The sequence below is a fragment of the Cetorhinus maximus genome, chromosome 9, assembly GCF_964194155.1.
Source record: "Cetorhinus maximus chromosome 9, sCetMax3.hap1.1, whole genome shotgun sequence".
NCBI classification, from domain to species: domain Eukaryota; kingdom Metazoa; phylum Chordata; class Chondrichthyes; order Lamniformes; family Cetorhinidae; genus Cetorhinus; species Cetorhinus maximus.
In genome coordinates, this window is record NC_135887.1 from 143990166 (window position 1) to 144005630 (window position 15465).

Below are 15465 nucleotides of genomic sequence, written 5' to 3' on the forward strand. Positions count from 1 at the left end.
GTGGGAGAGTATAGGACCAGAGGGCATAATCTCAGAGTAAGGGGTTGCCCATTTAAAACAGAGATGAGGAGGAATTTGTTCTCTGAGGGTAGTGAATTCTTTACTGCAGAGGGCTGTAGAGGCTGGGTTGTTAAGTATATTCAAGGTGGAGATAGACAGATTTTTATTCAGTAAGGGAATCAAGGGTTATGGGGAAAAGGCAGGAAAGTGGAGTTGAGGATTATCAGATCAGCCATGATCTCCTTGAATGGCGGAGCAGACTCGATGGGCCAAATGGCCTATTTCTGCTCCTACGTCTTACGGTCTTATCAATGGGCTCGAGCCCCAGCACGGTTCAGGTCTAGACCGTCCCAATGGTACAGATCCCACTTTCCCCAATACTGATGCCAGTGCCCCACAAACTGGAACCCACTTCTCCCACATCAGTCTTTGAGCCATGCATTCATTTCTCTAATCATATTTACCCTATGCCAATTTACACATGGCTCAGGTAATAATCTAAAGTTATTACCTTTGAGGTTCTGCTGCTTAATTTGGTGCCTATCTCCTCATACTGACTCTACAGAGCCTCCTTCCTCATCCTGCCTATGTCATTGGTACCAACATGGCCCACGACCACTGGATCCTCTCCCCTCCCACTGCAAGTTCCTCTCCAACCCTGAGCAGATGTCCCGAACCCTGGCACTGGGCAGGCAACACAGCCACCCAGACTCTCGCTCTTTGCTGCAGAGAACAGTGTCAATCCCCTTCACTATACTGTCCCCCACTACCAGGACATTCCTTTTTGCTCCCTGCACTTGAATGGCTTCCTGTGCCATGGTGCCATGGTCAGTTTGATCATCTACCTTGCAGCCTCCACTCTCATCCAAACAAGCTGAAAGAACGTCATATCTGTTGGACAATTGCAGAGGCTGACACTCCTGCACTCCTGCCCTCTGGGTACCCTTACCTACCTCACTTGCAGTCACACCCTCCTGTCCCTGACCATTGACCAAATCAGGAGACCCTATCCTCAGGGGTGTGACTGCCTCCTGGTATAAAGCATCCAGGTAACTTTCCCCCTCCCTGATGTGTCGCAGTGTCTGCAGCTCAGCCTCCAGCTCAATGACTCTGAGCTGAAGTCCCTCGAGCCTCAAACACCTACTGCAGACGTGTTTTCCCTGGATCACAATGTTATCCAGGAGCTCCCACATGCTGCAGCCTTGGCACATCACCTGTCCTGCCATCCTTAATGTTTTAAATTATGACTTAATTACATTAATCACTTATTTACATTGTTTTCTTATATATTTGATTAACTTTACCACCAGTCTGTGTACTATTTTAATACTTAGGGATTGAATAGAACTTACCCACTTGCCAGATACTCACCAAACAGCTAGCTCCTTTCCCTGAGCAAGAACCAGTTTCTATGGGGTGAGAAAGATAGAAAGAGGAAACAAACACCACCTTCTCCCCCCTCACCAAACTCCCCCACTCACCAAACTCCAAGTCTTCACTCAGTTAGTCGGCTGCACTCCATTTGCCAAGGCTGCACTAAAGAATCCTGAATTCATAGTAAACTGAACAGGGGCTACAGTAACCAGATTCAGCTAGTTAGCTAACTAACTACTCAGCTCCTACAGCTGAGAGTGTGTTTACCCTGTCTAAACTGCAAAAAAGAAGTTAACCTGCTTACACAATACTTTCCAGTTAGCTCCTTGAGCGCTGAACAGTCATACGGACTCGAAACGTTAACTCTTTCTCTCTCCACTAATACTGCCAGACCTACTGAGTTTTTCCAGCTTTTCTGTTTTTCTTTCCAGTTACTGCTAATTACTGACTAGATTGGATTTTAAGAGCAAAATTTAAGAACAAAATTAACACTTAAAACTGCCCCACTCACCAAACTCCAAGTCTTTACTCAGTTAGTCAGCTGCACTCAGTTTGCCCAAACATACCTGGGTAGATGGATAACAGACCCTCCCTGTTGAAGGTGGTATCGGTGTAATTGAAAGAATTCTAATTGTACTGCTTCCCATAAGAAAATCAAAATAAAGATATTTATATTCTATTTGACTGTTTTTTTCCCTTTTGTTTTTTCTTCAGTTGCTGTCAGCAGCCAGCTTGTTTGAGCTGGAATCATTGCAAAGACATTGTGAGATCATCTGCACCCAAATCATAAACCTGGAGAATGCAGTCATCATTTATTGCTATGCAAAGGTAAATTTGGTCTAATTCCTCTCACAAGTAGCATTACCATCATCTCACTTCATCAAGATTATAAAACAGCAAAGAGCAATCACGCAAAGGATGACTTTGTTCCCGATTTCCAATTTGTATTCTCACTAAGCAATACAATTATCGTTGATAGTTTCTTTGAAAAGAATTGTGTGCTTCTGAGTTCTTCAGTGTGATGGCTACCAGGTGTTGAGCAACGAGACTTTAATCTAAAATCAAACATTTTCTTTTTCCAAACCAACTATCCTTGTGGCATCTTTATGTGACACTACTGCTTCAGTGTGAAGTCACACTTGCTTGTAGGTTATACCAAGAACCAAACAAAAAGTCATCAGCAAGGGAGAATACATTCATCAATTCAGCTAATAAAGTGCATCGCTGACTTTGTGCCATCTTGTTTATCTCTCAACCTGTAAGATAATGAAAGGGTAAAATTGTGGTCATCATCTGGGGCAGAAGTTTACAGAGAAAATAGAAGCAGGAGTAGGCCATTCAGCCCTTTGAGTCTGCTCCACCATTCAGTATGATCATGGCTGATCCTCTATATCAATGCCGTAGTCCCGCTCTCTCCCCATACCCCTTGACACCTTCAGAGTCTAGAAATCTATTTCCTTCTTAAATATATTCAGTGACTTGGCCGCTACAGCCTCTGTGGTAGAGAATTCCACAGATTCACCACCCTCTGAGTGAAGAAGTTTCTCCTCATCTCAGTCCTAAATGGTCTACCCCGTATCCTGAGACTGTGACCCCTTGTTCTAGACGCCCCAACCAGAGGAAATATCATCCCTGCATCCAGTCTGTCCATCCCTGTCAGAATTTTATATGTTTCAATGAGATCCTCTCTCATTCTTCTAAACTCCAGTGAATACAGGGCCTAGTCGGCCCAATCTCTCCTCATACGACAATCCTGCCATCCCAGGAATCAGTCTGGTGAACCTTCGCTGCACCCCCTCTATGGCAAATACATCCTTTCTTAGATAAGGAGACCAAAACTGCACACAATACTCCAGGTGTGGTCTCACCAAGGCCCTGTACAGCTGCAGTAAGACATCCTTGCTCCTGTACTCAAATCCTCTCACAATGAAGGCCAACATACCATTTGCCTTCTTAACTGCTTGCTGCACCTACATGCTTGCTTTCAGTGATTGGTGTACAAGGACACTCAGGTCCCTTTGTACATCAACATTTCCCAATCTATCATCATTTTAATAACACTCTGCCATTGGTTTTCCTACTGAAATGGATAACTTCACACTTATCCACGTTATACTGCATCTGCCATGTATTTGCCCACTTACTCAACCTGTTTAAATTGCCTTGAAGCCTCTTAACATCCTCCTCAGCATTCACATTCCCACCAAGTTTCATGTCATCAGCAAATTTGGAAATATTACATTTGGTTCCCTCATCCAAGTCATTGATATATATTGTGAATAGCTGGGGCCCAAACACTGATCCCTGTGGTACCCCACTAGTCACCACCTGCCACTCTGAAAAAGACCCATTTATTCCAACTCTGTTTCCTGCCTGCTAACCAATTCTCAATCCATGCCAATATATTACCCTCAATCCCATGTGCTTTAATTTTACACACTAACCTCTTAGGTGGGACTTTATCAAAAGTTTTCTGAAAATCTAAATACACCACATCCACTGGTTCTCCCTTATCTATTCTGCTAGTTACATCCTCAAAAAACTCCAGTAGGTTTGTCAAACATGATTTACCTTTCATAAATCCATGTTGATTTTAGAAAATATCAACGGGATTTGACAAGTGTCCTGCTATCACATCCTTTATCATAGACTCTAGCATTTTCCTGACTATTGAGGCTAGGCTAACCGGTCTGTAATTCACTGTTTTCTCCCTCCCACTCCTTTTTTAAACAGTGAGGTTACATTTGTCACCCATAATCTGTCGGGACTGTTACAGAATCTACAGAATTTTGGAAGATGACAGCCAACACATCCATTATTTCCATGACCACCTCCTTTAGTACCCTGGGATGTAGATTATCGGGCCCTGGGGATTTATCAGCTTTCAGTCCCATTAATTTCTCCAGCACTATTGTTTTAATAATAATTTCCTTCAATTCCTCCTTTTCACTGGTCACTTGGTTCTATAGTGTTTCTGGGAAGTTATTTGTGTTTTCCTCTGTGAAGATAGAACTAAAGTAGTTGTTTAATTGCTCTGCCATTTCCTTGTTCTCTATTATAAATTCTCCCATTTTGGATTGTAAGCGACCTACATTTATCTTCACTAACCTTTTTCTTTTTGCATACTTATAGAAGTTTTTACAGTCCGCTTTTATGTTCCCTGCAAGTTTACTCCCAGACTCTATTTTACCCCTCTTAATCAATCTCTCGGTCCTCCTTTGCTGAATTCTAAAGTAATAGTCAGGTTTGCTACTTTTTCTAGCAACTTTATGACTCCTTTTTGCATCTAACCCTATCCTTAATTTCTTTTGTTAGCCCTGGTTGGGCTGCTTCACCTGTTATGTTTTTGCAGGAATGTATAACTGTTGCAATGTTTACATTCATTCCTTAAATATTAGTAATTGCGTCATGTCTTTTAATGAAGTTCCCCAATCTATCTTAGCCAACTCATGCCTCTGTAATTTACATTGTTTAGATTTCAGACCCTAGTTTCAGATTGGATTATTTCACTTTCCATCCTACTGAAGAATTCTAGCATGTTATGGTCACTCTTCCCTCAAGGACCCTGCACAACAAGATTATTAATTAACCCCTTCTCACTGCACAATACCAAATCTAGGATAGCCGGTTCCCTAGTTGGCTCCTCGGTGTATTGGCCAAAATAACCATCTCATACACACGCCAGGAATTCATCTGCTACAGTATTATTGCTAATTTGATTTTCCCAGTCTATATGTAGATTAAAGTCACCCATGATTACTGTAGCACCCTTGTTACATCCATTTCTAATTTCCTGTTTAATGCCATCCCCTACCTTATCACTACTGTTTGGAGGCCTATAGACAACTCCCACTGTTTCCATCCCTTGTTGCTTCTTAGCTCCACCCAGATTGATTCGATATCTAGATTTTTTGATCCAATATCCCCTCACTATTGCAGTGATTTCACCCTTAACTAACAATGCCACACCATCTCATTTTCCTTTTTGCCGGACCTTCCTAAATATCGAGTACCCTTGGAAATTCAGTTCCCAGCCTTGGTCACCCTGCAGCCATGTCTCCATAATCGCAATCATATAATGCCCATTTATATCTATTTGCGCTGCTAATATGTCTACCTTATTGTGAATGCTTCATGCATTCAGATAGTGCCCATAGACTTGTCTTTTTTAACATTTTTTTTGTACAATGGCCCTATTTGCTGCCAGCCCTTGTTTCCTCTGCTTTCCACTTTTGCTTTCTACTTTTCTGTCTTTCATTTCTATCTTTATAGCAATAGGGTAATTATATTAGGTGATTTCAACATTCCCAACATTAATTGGGATAGACATAGTGTTAAGGGCTTGGATGGAGTGGATTTCTTGAAATGTGTACAGGAGAACTTTTTAGGTCAATATGTAGAGGGTCCAACAAGGGACGGTGCAGTGCTGGACCTAATTCTGGGGAATGAAGCCAGACAGGTGCCTGAGGTGGTGGTGGGCGAGCATTTTAGTGATGGCGACCACAACATGGTACAGTTTAAGTTTGTTTTGGACAAAGAAATAGACAAGTTGCAAAAAAATGTTTTGGATTGGGGGAGAGTGGATTTTAGTAAAATAAGGCAGGATCTGGCCAAGGTAGACTGGGAACAGTTACTTGTGGGGAAATCTACAGAGGAACAGTGGGTGGTGTTCAAAAAGGAAATGGGGAGGGTACAGGCACAACATGTTCCCTCTAGGGTGATAGGAAGGAGAAACAAGCCCAGAGAACCATGGATGACCAGAGATATTCAGGTTACAATGAGAAGGAAAAGAGAGGCTTTTAGCAGGTACAAGGGAAGCAAATCAGTGGAGGCATTAGTGGAGTGCAGAAAGTGCAGGGTGGAGCTTAAGAAAGCAATTAGGAGAGCAAAGAGGGGATATGAGAAAGCTCTGGCTGGGAAAAGTAGGGAAAATCCCAAGATATTCTATAAGTATATCAATGGGAAGAGGATAACCAGGGAAAGAGTAGGGCCCATAAGGGACCAAGGGGGCAATCTATGGGTGGTGCCAGAGGACATCGCTAGAGTGTTGAACGAATACTTCACATCCGTCTTCACCCAAGAGAATGAGGATGAAGGTATCGAACTCGGGGAGAGAGACTACGAGGTTCTTGAGCAAATTGATATAGGGAGTGACAAGGTATTGGATGTGTTGGCAGGTTTAAAAGTGGACAAATCTCCAGGTCCAGATGATTTGTGTCCCAGACGGCTGAGGGAGGCAAGGGAGGAGATCACAGGGGCTCTGACCCAAATTTTTAATTCCTCTCTGGCCACGGGGAAGGTGCCAGAGGACTGGAGAACAGCTAATGTGGTTCCACTATTTAAGAAGGGTTGTAGAGATAAGCCAGGGAACTACAGGCCAGTGAGTCTCACGTCAGTGGTAGGGAAACTATTGGAGAAAATTCTGAAGGAGAGAATCTATCTCCACTCGGAGAGGCAAGGTTTGATCAGGGACAGTCAGCATAGTTTTGTCAGAGGGAGGTCATGCCTAACAAATTTGATTGAATTTTTTGAGGAGGTGACCAGGTGTGTAGATGAGGGTAGTGCAGTTGATGTAGTTTATATGGATTTCAGCAAAGCCTTTGACAAGGTCCCACATGAGAGACTTATAAAGAAGGCAAATGCACATGGGAAACAGGGTAATTTGATAAGGTGGATTCAAAATTGGCTTAGTTGTAGGAGGCAGAGGGTGATGACAGAAGGATGCTTTAGTGACTGGAAGCCAGTGTCCAGTGGTGTACCACAGGGATCTGTGCTGGGTCCCCTATTATTCGTCATTTATATAAACAATATAGATGACTATGTGGGAGTTAGGATTAGTAAGTTTGCGGATGACACAAAGATTGGCCGGGTGGTTAACAGTGAGGTTGAGTGTCTTTGGCTACAGGAAGATATGGACGGGATGGTCAAATGAGCAGATAAGTGGCAGATGGAATTTAACCCTGAAAAGTGTGAGGTGATACACTTTGGAAGGAGTAATTTCACAAGGAAGTATTCAATGAATGGCATGACACTAGGAAGTTCTGAGGAACAAAGGGACCTTGGCATGTGTCCATAGATCTCTGAAGGCGGAGGGGCATGTTAGTGGGGTGGTGAAAAAGGCAAATGGGACACTTGCCTTTATCAATTGAGGCATAGATTACAAAAGTAGGGAGGTCATGTTGGAGTTGTATAGAACCTCGGTGAGGCCACAGCTGGAGTACTGTGTGCAGTTCTGGTCACCACATTATAGGAAGGATGTGATTGCACTGGAGGGGGTGCAGAGGAGATTCACCAGGATGTTGCCTGGGATGAAACATTTAAGTTATGAAGAGAGGTTAGATAGACTTGGGTTGTTTTCGTTGGAGCAGAGAAGACTGAGGGGCGACCTGATTATGATTATGTGTACAAGATTATGAGGGGCATGGACAGGGTGGATAGGGAGTAGCTGTTCCCCTTAGTTGAAGGGTCAGTCACGAGGGGACACAAGTTCAAGGTGAGGGGCAGGAGGTTTAGGGGGGATGTGAGGAAAAACATTTTTACCCAGAGGGTGGTGACGGTCTGGAATGCGCTGCCTGGGAGGGTGGTGGAGGCGGGTTGCCTCACATCCTTTAAAAAATACCTGGATGAGCACTTGGCACGTGATAACATTCAAGGCTATGGGTCAAGTGCTGGTAAATGGGATTAGGTAGGTAGGTCAGGTGCTTCTCACGTGTCGGTGCAGACTCGATAGGCCGAAGGTCGAACTGTGTGATTCTATGATTTGTTTCCCTTTTGTCTCTCCCCACTTCCATCCCCTGCCAATCTAGTTTAAACCCTCCCCCACAGTCCTAGAGTATCCCTGCAAGGATATTGCTCCCAGTTCTGCTGGGGTGCAACCTGTCCAGCTTGTACAGGTCCCATCTTCCCCAGAATCGGGCCCAATGCCTCAGGAATCTAAATCCCTCCCTCCTACACCATCTCTCCAGCCATGCATTCATCTGGTCTATTCTCCTATTCTTGATCTCGCTAGCACATGGCACTGGGAGTAACCCTGAGATTACTACCTTTGAGGTCCTGCTTTTTAATTTATTTCCTAGCTCCCTATATTCTGTTTTCAGGATCTCATCCCTCTTTTTACCGATGTCGTTTGTACCGATATGGACCACGACCTCTGGCAGTTCAGCCTCCCCCTTCAGAATGTCCTGCAGCTGCTCAGAGTCATCCTTGACCCTGGCACCAGAGAGACAACATATCATCCTGGAGTCACATCTGTGGCCGTAGAGACATCTATCTGTTCCCCTTACAATAGAATCCCCCATCACTATCCCTATCCCACTCTTGTTTCAAACCCCCACCCCCTCCCCGTGCAGCTGAGTCACTCGTGGTGCCACAGACTTGACTCGTGCTGCTTTCCCCTGAGAAACCATCTCCCCAGCAGTGTCCAAAACGGAAAATCTGTTAGAGAGGGAGATGGGTCCAGGGGACCCCTGCACCACCTGCCTAGTGCCTTTACTCTGTCTGGTTGCCACCCATTCCCTTTCTGCCTGTGCACTCTTTACCTGCGGTGTGACCACCTCACTGTACGTGTTATCTGTGAAGATCTCATCCTTGCAGATGCTCCACAGTGACTCTAGCCGCAGCTCCAGCTTCGAAACACGGATTTTGAGTAACTGCAGCTGGAGATTTGGGCACCCCAGACACTGGAAGTCTCCCTGACTTTGTACATCGCACAATTTAGTTTGCCATACAGTTGGTATTTGACAAGGATGAAGAGAATTCGCGCCATGTCTGGGCCAATATTCATCCCTCAATCAATAGGACTAAAAATAAGTAACCAGGTTATTATATGATCATTATTCGTGGGATTTTGGGCTGTGCCCAAATTAGATGCAACATTTACAAACATCAGAAATAGGGGAAGGAGGCCATTCGGCCCCTCGAGCCTGCTCCGCCATTCAATAAGATCATGGCTGATCTGCTTGTGTTTTGAATTCCACATTCCCATCTACCCAGATAACCACTGATTCCCTTGTCTAACAAGAATCTATCTACCTCTGCCTTAAAAATATTCAATGACCCCGCCTCCACCACCTTCTGAGGCAGAGAGTTCCAAAGTCACACAACCCTCTGAGAGAGAAAAATTCTCCTCATCTCGGTCCTAAAAGGGCGACCCTTAATTTTAAAACAGTGCCCCCTAGTTCTGGACTCACCCGCAAGAGGAAACATCCTTTCCACGTCCACCTTGTCAAGGCTGTTCAGGATCTTGTATATTTCAGTCAAATCACCCCTCACTCTTCTTCCAAACCCACGACCACTACCAACTAGAAGGACAAGGGCAGCAGATAGATGGGAACACCACCGCCTGGAAGTTCCCCACCAAGTCACTCACCATCCTGACTTGGAAATATATCGCCGTTCCTTCACTGTCGCTGGGTCAAAATCCTGGAACTCCCTCCCTAACAGCACTGTGGGGGTATCTACACCGCATGGACTGCAGCAGTTCAGGAAGGCAGCTCACCTCCACCTTCTCAAGGGGCAATTAGGGATGGGCAATAAATGCTGGACTAGCCAGTGAAGCCCACATCCTGTGAATGAATAAAAAAAATAAACTCCAGTGGAAACAAGCCCAGTCTGTCCAACCTTTCCTCATAAGACAACCCACTCATCCCAGGTATCAACCTAGTAAACCTCCTCTGAACCACCTCCAACACATTCCTCTATATTGCAACATTCGTCTACATTATAAAAGGCTGTGAAGCATTTTGAGATGTCACAATGGTATGAAAGATGTCAGATAAACAAAGGGACATAATTTTGCCCTTGATGGGCGGCGGGCGGACAGCCGAACTCTGCCGCCGCCATTTTGAGTGGGCGGACCAACTAAGGCCTGCCCAGCGTGCCACACGACGGGAGGAGCTATGCGCTCCCTGTGCTGGGGTGGGGGTGGCGGGGGGCGGGAGGGATTCCCCAGCTGTCAAAGTGCGCACTGCTCCCTGAGACAAAGTCCTGTCTCGGAGAGATTGGTGAAAGGTTTATTAACTTCAATAATAGAAAAATAAAAAAATCATTAACATGTCCTCCTCATGTGACAATGTCATAATAAATATGACAAAAACTTTATTAAAGATTTTTTAAACAGACATGAAACCTCATCCCACCAGTGGATGAAGTTTCATTAATAATCTGAAGTTTCATGAATAATCTGGATCCCGCTGGGGCTCCTGGCCTGGCCGCCAGCCTAAAGCTTGGCCGGGCAGGGTCTTTAACAAGGTGAATTGGCCTGTCAAAGGCCTTAATTGGCCATTGACAGGTCGGTGGGCGGACAGCTGATTTCACTGTCCGCCCGCCTTCCTGAAGATTTAAAGGGACCGGGATGATGTCGGGGGTTCCTCCTAACGTCATCCCGAGTCATTTTCCCCTCGGCAAGCGGGCCCCGCCCCCAAATCGCCGACAGGAAAATTCTGGCCAGAGTTCTTTTGTTCCCTTGAAAGCTCATTCCACACATGCAGCACCACGTGAAGCTGTTACATCTAAACTGTTTTCATCAACTTTTCTAAATTTAAATCTATGCCCACTTGATGTAGGAAATTAGAAATAATCGCTAAGCTGCTCATTTTAAAGATGTGTAAATACCAGTCAAAAAAATGTAAAGTCGCATTGATTTACCACCCAGTATATCAACTGTATATTTTGTTATCCTCAGATACACAATGCTACTGAGCTGCTTTCTTACACTGAGAGCTATTTCCTGAAAAATATGAGTGCACTTCTCGATCAAGAGTCTTTCAAGCAGTTGATTTCTGGGCGTAACAGCAAATTGCAAGACCTGGACCCCCTGCAAGACCTGGACCTGGCATTGGCCAACCGGATGCGGTCACTTTACATCACATCAAGGGTGTGAAACATTGATCAACTATAAACTGGAAACATTATGTACAGTCGCAGACACCCCCTCTGGACATCCATTCTCCCAGTGATTCTCTTTCCCTCACTTTGTGATGGGTAGTTCTTTAGTAATTTGAGCAACTTCAGCAGCATAAATTATCCACAGTAAAGTGAACTTGATAATTTCACGGTGGTTATATAAAACTAAATCAGGAAATATGTTGGCATCTACATTTTATAATTCTACATCATCATTTCTCACCCCCTGGTATGTCTCTCAGCTATTTCACTTCTCTTCTATTTTTACTTAGTTCTGTTGAAGGGTCATTCGGACTCGAAACGTTAACTGTGTTCCTCTCCGCAGATGCTGTCAGACCTGCTGAGTTTTTCCAGGTATTTTTGTTTTTGTTATGTCTCTCAGCTATATTGGAGTATTGGTCAGAGGTTATCTGAGCCACATTTCTCTTGTCTAAAGTGACATGGAACAGATCAGGTTAGTAATACAATGCCTTTGCAAATGAAAGATAACTTTCAACGGATATTCCTGGCCTTTTCTACAATGTATGAGTGTTTGTGAAAGAGAAAAACTTCAAACTCTACTTGGAAATTACAAAATCAATCTAACTTCAATTAATGCACCCTTGTGCACAGGACGACTAGCACTATATTTATGGGGGTCATAACTAAATGATTGTAGTCAATGTCATTATTATTAGTTTGGTAAATTATGCTTTAATAAATATTTGGAGTATGTATGTGCTGGTTATAGGCTAGTCATGGAGAGGTCATAATGCTTCATTACAAAGATACAGTCCTGGCTGATGTGGTTGAAAACTTGACTGTAAAGATTGAAATTCCTTTGTGCAGTAATTTTTGATGCATGGTTAGTGACATCAATTTTCAGTTGGCTGTTTAACAAGGTCAACAACCAGAATAGACAGGTTAATGTCTTGGTTATAACAAGGAGAATTTTCTGCAAATGTATTAATTAGTTTATTAAAAGTAGCACAGTGGGATTTCAGTCTCAAAGTGTACTGCAACTTAGCATTTATATACTGAATGCACAAGATTTAATAGTTGTCCTAATAATCAATTAACCAAAGGTACCAGGGTGTTATAAAAAAAAAATAACATTAATTACATAAAACTGTCAGACAGGTCTCTCTTCTTTTGGTAATACAAACTAAGATGTATTGATCTTTGAAGCCTAAGTCAAATGTATCAATCATAAAAGACCATGGGATCAAAGATGATAACGTACAGAATAGTTTAGCCTGGTAGATTAGCTTTCCATTAATTGGTGGAACCATTGTTTACATCTTCAATATAGCACTGACAACATTCCAATTTAACACACGCTACCCAAATGCATCAGCAGTTTTTTTATCCTTTCATGGAATGTGGGTGTCGCTGGTGAGGCCAGCATTTGCTGCCCATCCCTAATTACCCTTGGACTGAGTGGCTTGCCACACCATTTCAGGGGACATTTAAGAGTCAACCACATTGCTGTGGGTTTGGAGTCACTTGTAGGCCATCGGTGAACCAGATGGGTTTTTATGACAATCGATGCTGGTCTCATTGTCATCATTACTGAGACTAAGTTTATATTCCAGATTTTATCAATTGAATTTAAATTCCACCAGCTGCCATGGTGGGTTTTGAACCTCCATCCCCAGAGCGATAGCCTGGGCCCCTGGATTACTCGTCCAGTGACCATCACTACTCCACTATCTCCCTTTTGTTCTCGCAGAAATACTCAGACAAAAAGTTAATCAGTTTCTTTCAATCAAGAAACCCATTAGAACTTCATACCTTAAGCATTTGTTTAATGTCAGTGGGATATTGTGCCTGACAGTTTTCCAATGCTGTGTTGTAGCTCGTACAACTGACACCATCACCAGAACGATGCGTTGATATATTCTTAACCAGAGTTCCTTATTAAACCCCGAGTGTGTATCTGTGTAGTATCACCACCAGCTGTCCATTGATTCGAGGATGATGTCTGCTCAGGGCCGTGAGTTTCTGCCATGGGTCTTCATGTGACTGAACAGGCTGATTCTCGACCCACAAATCTTTGGGCCTATGGGGCAGGATGTCCCACATGGTAGTGGGATCCAGAGTGCAGGATCAGCTTCCTTTCCTTCTCTGCTTCATCATTAAGACACTGGGGCTTTAAGCACGATACAGTTTGATGGACAGGTTGTTACCATTTTAAACAATTGGTAGCGAGCTCCTCCCGGTCATTAGTGTCAATGCTGCCGCGCTTCAAGGGGAGCTTCAGAGTGTCTTGGAAGAGTTTTCTTTGTCCTCCCCTGGAACGCTGGCCTTTTGAGAGTTGAGATAACAGGACCTGGTGGGGGAGAAACTTTTCAGCCATCTGGACATTGTGTCCAGTCCATTGTAGTTGATTTCGCGGGAGTTTTGCCTGAATGCTTGTGGAGCTGGATTCAAGAAGGACACGAGTGTTTACTCGATGGCTCTCCCATTGAATCTGGGGGATGTGGCAGAGGCATTGCTGATGGAATTTCTCCAGCACTGTGTGTGTTGCTCATACTCAGCCCAGGTCTCACTGCAGTACAGGAGTGTGGTGACGGCAACTGCTCTGCACACTAGGATTTTTGATGACTTGTGGAGTTCTTTGTTGTCAAGTACTCACTGCCGTAGTTTATAGATTGAGCTGGTGTTGGATCTCTTCGTCAATGGTGGCCTGTTGAGAGAGGAGTCTGCCAAGGTATGGGAACTGTTCAACACATTCCAGAGTCTCTCCCTCAACATATACGGACACATTCTGGTGTCTGACTGAAAAGGTGGAAGGTGGCCCCAGTCACCGTGGCTGGACACATCACTGACACTGACTAGCAAGCTGGGAAATACCTCGATAGTTTCCACAGCATGATTTATGACCATTACAATCGTCACGTTAGGGAGGTGGCGGTGGGGTGGAGGGGTTAATGACAGAGCTCTTTTTCCTTTCAAATCCATAGATTATTATTCGAGTGTTCTATCACACCAAGTAGCAAAATTTAAAGTTTTCTTTCTTTGACCACGGAGATGGTGATCCTGCCAGGTGTGGATCCCCAGCCAGTAAAGGGCGGTGCAGCCTATTTTTAGGGCACCTTTTCTAGCCCCCTCCCCATTTAGGGTGATTAGAGGGTATCCTGAAGAGGACTGCTCGATCACAGATGCTGCTGTCCAAAGACACTTCTGTCCAACATCCTTCACATATTGGTCGTCTGTCTGCTGATTCTTGTCGAGGGACTCCCAGGTTCACAGCCCTGTCCCACTCACCAATTCTCCATCACCACAGGACTTGGCAGATGGACCCGGGTAGAAGGATGTGTGACTTTGTTTAACTTGGGGGCCTTCAGTGTCCACATGATATTGATGTGGTGGTGGTCAGGTTTCGGTGAGGTGTGAAGCCATGATGATCGGGGTCACCATGCTGCTGCCTTCTTCAACCTTCACAGCCGGACACCAGAAAGTCCACAATGGCAGAAGAGGCAAAGGATGACAGTGGTATAAACGTGACACATTACAGTAAGTGGTAGTTTTCCATTGTGTGTTTTGCACCTCGAATTCATTTCTCAATAAGTTAAAGAAGCTCACGTAGCCGAGATTTACTCTATATAGAAGCCAGGTTAATCGCCAAATGTATGACAACAGCCCATGTGTTGAAGTCATTTCAAGGACAAGAGGCAAAAATTGAACTAAATTGGAACTATACATTTGCTTCTAGGGAGGGAGAGTGACCAGTAATAGCTCCTGTATGCTTGGAGTTTAATTTAGAAAAGGAATTAGATTAGCATTGAAGTTTTAGGAATTCATGCTACAAGTCCATCAATTGTGCATCCAGCACATTACTTGCCATTTACAGGATGCGGTAGAACATCAACGTCACTGTCACAGCTGTTATGCTGGGTATAGTACATGCTTGAAGCATCTGATATGACCCAGATGCTGCAGGTTGCGAGGTGCTGGCATCCTGCCTTTATTGACCAGTACCTAATGCTGGGTCAGGTACTGTCCTTGACTGGGTTTGGAGGCAGCACCTTCAAGATGTCCACCTACATTTCAGGTCATGACCCTTACCAGGAGAGCCAGCTACAGAGTTTGAGAACAGGTTATACAAGCTTCATAAAAGTCTCCTAGGCTATTCTAGTACTTCTCCAGCTGTAGATAGAAGCCATCTCTGTATTCCAACTGGCAACTGCCCCCTTTACCCAAACG

General features: G+C 44.2%; 1 protein-coding gene across 1 annotated transcript in view; it reads left to right on the forward strand.

The window, feature by feature from the left end:
• Nucleotides 1-12252, forward strand: part of abtb2b (ankyrin repeat and BTB (POZ) domain containing 2b) — a 313371-nt gene extending 301119 nt beyond the window's left edge. Inside the window, exons 17-18 of the mRNA XM_078549577.1 lie at nucleotides 2089-2202; nucleotides 11057-12252. Of these exons, the coding sequence (XP_078405703.1) occupies nucleotides 2089-2202; nucleotides 11057-11254 (312 nt within the window). The 3' untranslated portion in view covers nucleotides 11255-12252. The remainder of the gene's footprint in view (nucleotides 1-2088; nucleotides 2203-11056) is intronic.
• The last annotated feature ends 3213 nt before the right edge of the window (nucleotides 12253-15465 follow it).